The sequence below is a fragment of the Sinocyclocheilus rhinocerous genome, unplaced genomic scaffold (genome assembly GCF_001515625.1).
Source record: "Sinocyclocheilus rhinocerous isolate Xijiao unplaced genomic scaffold, SAMN03320098_v1.1 scaffold2966, whole genome shotgun sequence".
Taxonomy (NCBI): domain Eukaryota; kingdom Metazoa; phylum Chordata; class Actinopteri; order Cypriniformes; family Cyprinidae; genus Sinocyclocheilus; species Sinocyclocheilus rhinocerous.
The window spans coordinates 1,128,615-1,129,071 of NW_015634018.1; the positions used below are offsets into that span (position 1 = coordinate 1,128,615).

At 33.3% G+C, this 457-nt stretch overlaps 1 protein-coding gene across 1 annotated transcript in view; it reads right to left on the reverse strand.

The window, feature by feature from the left end:
- LOC107745118 (protein scalloped-like) overlaps positions 1-302 on the reverse strand; it is a 7,029-nt gene extending 6,727 nt beyond the window's left edge. The window contains exon 1 of the mRNA XM_016558959.1: positions 266-302. Within this exon, the coding sequence (XP_016414445.1) occupies positions 266-302 (37 nt within the window). The remainder of the gene's footprint in view (positions 1-265) is intronic.
- Between the last annotated feature and the right edge of the window lie 155 nt (positions 303-457).

The following is a 457-nucleotide window of genomic DNA, read 5'->3' on the forward strand; positions in this document are numbered from 1 at the left end:
ATTTTATATATATATATATATATATATATATATATATATATTAATGTAATACACATACATATAATTTCTATATATTTCTATATCTATAAAATGGTTTAAGGTCCCACCTTTTATCAAATCAAGTAAATGTTCTATTTGTCAAGTTTGGTTTGGCTTCAGTGTAACCTCTGTGACTACAAGACATACTTTAAACTGACTCAGATGTGCAAACCCTTGTAAAGTGATCAGACCTAATCATTAAAACGCACACAAAACATGGACTTACTCTTCAGGGCCTGCGGCTTGTCCTGCGAGAGCTCCATGCCAAAACTACAAAAACAAAGGCATGAAATGAAGATTAGCCTTCTTTCCAGAGCAAAGACTTGAGTTGAAAGCTCAGAGGTCTATCATAACTAGGGATGTAACGATTAATCACGAGCCGGTTGAAAATCGATTTAAATATGTGACGATTCAAATC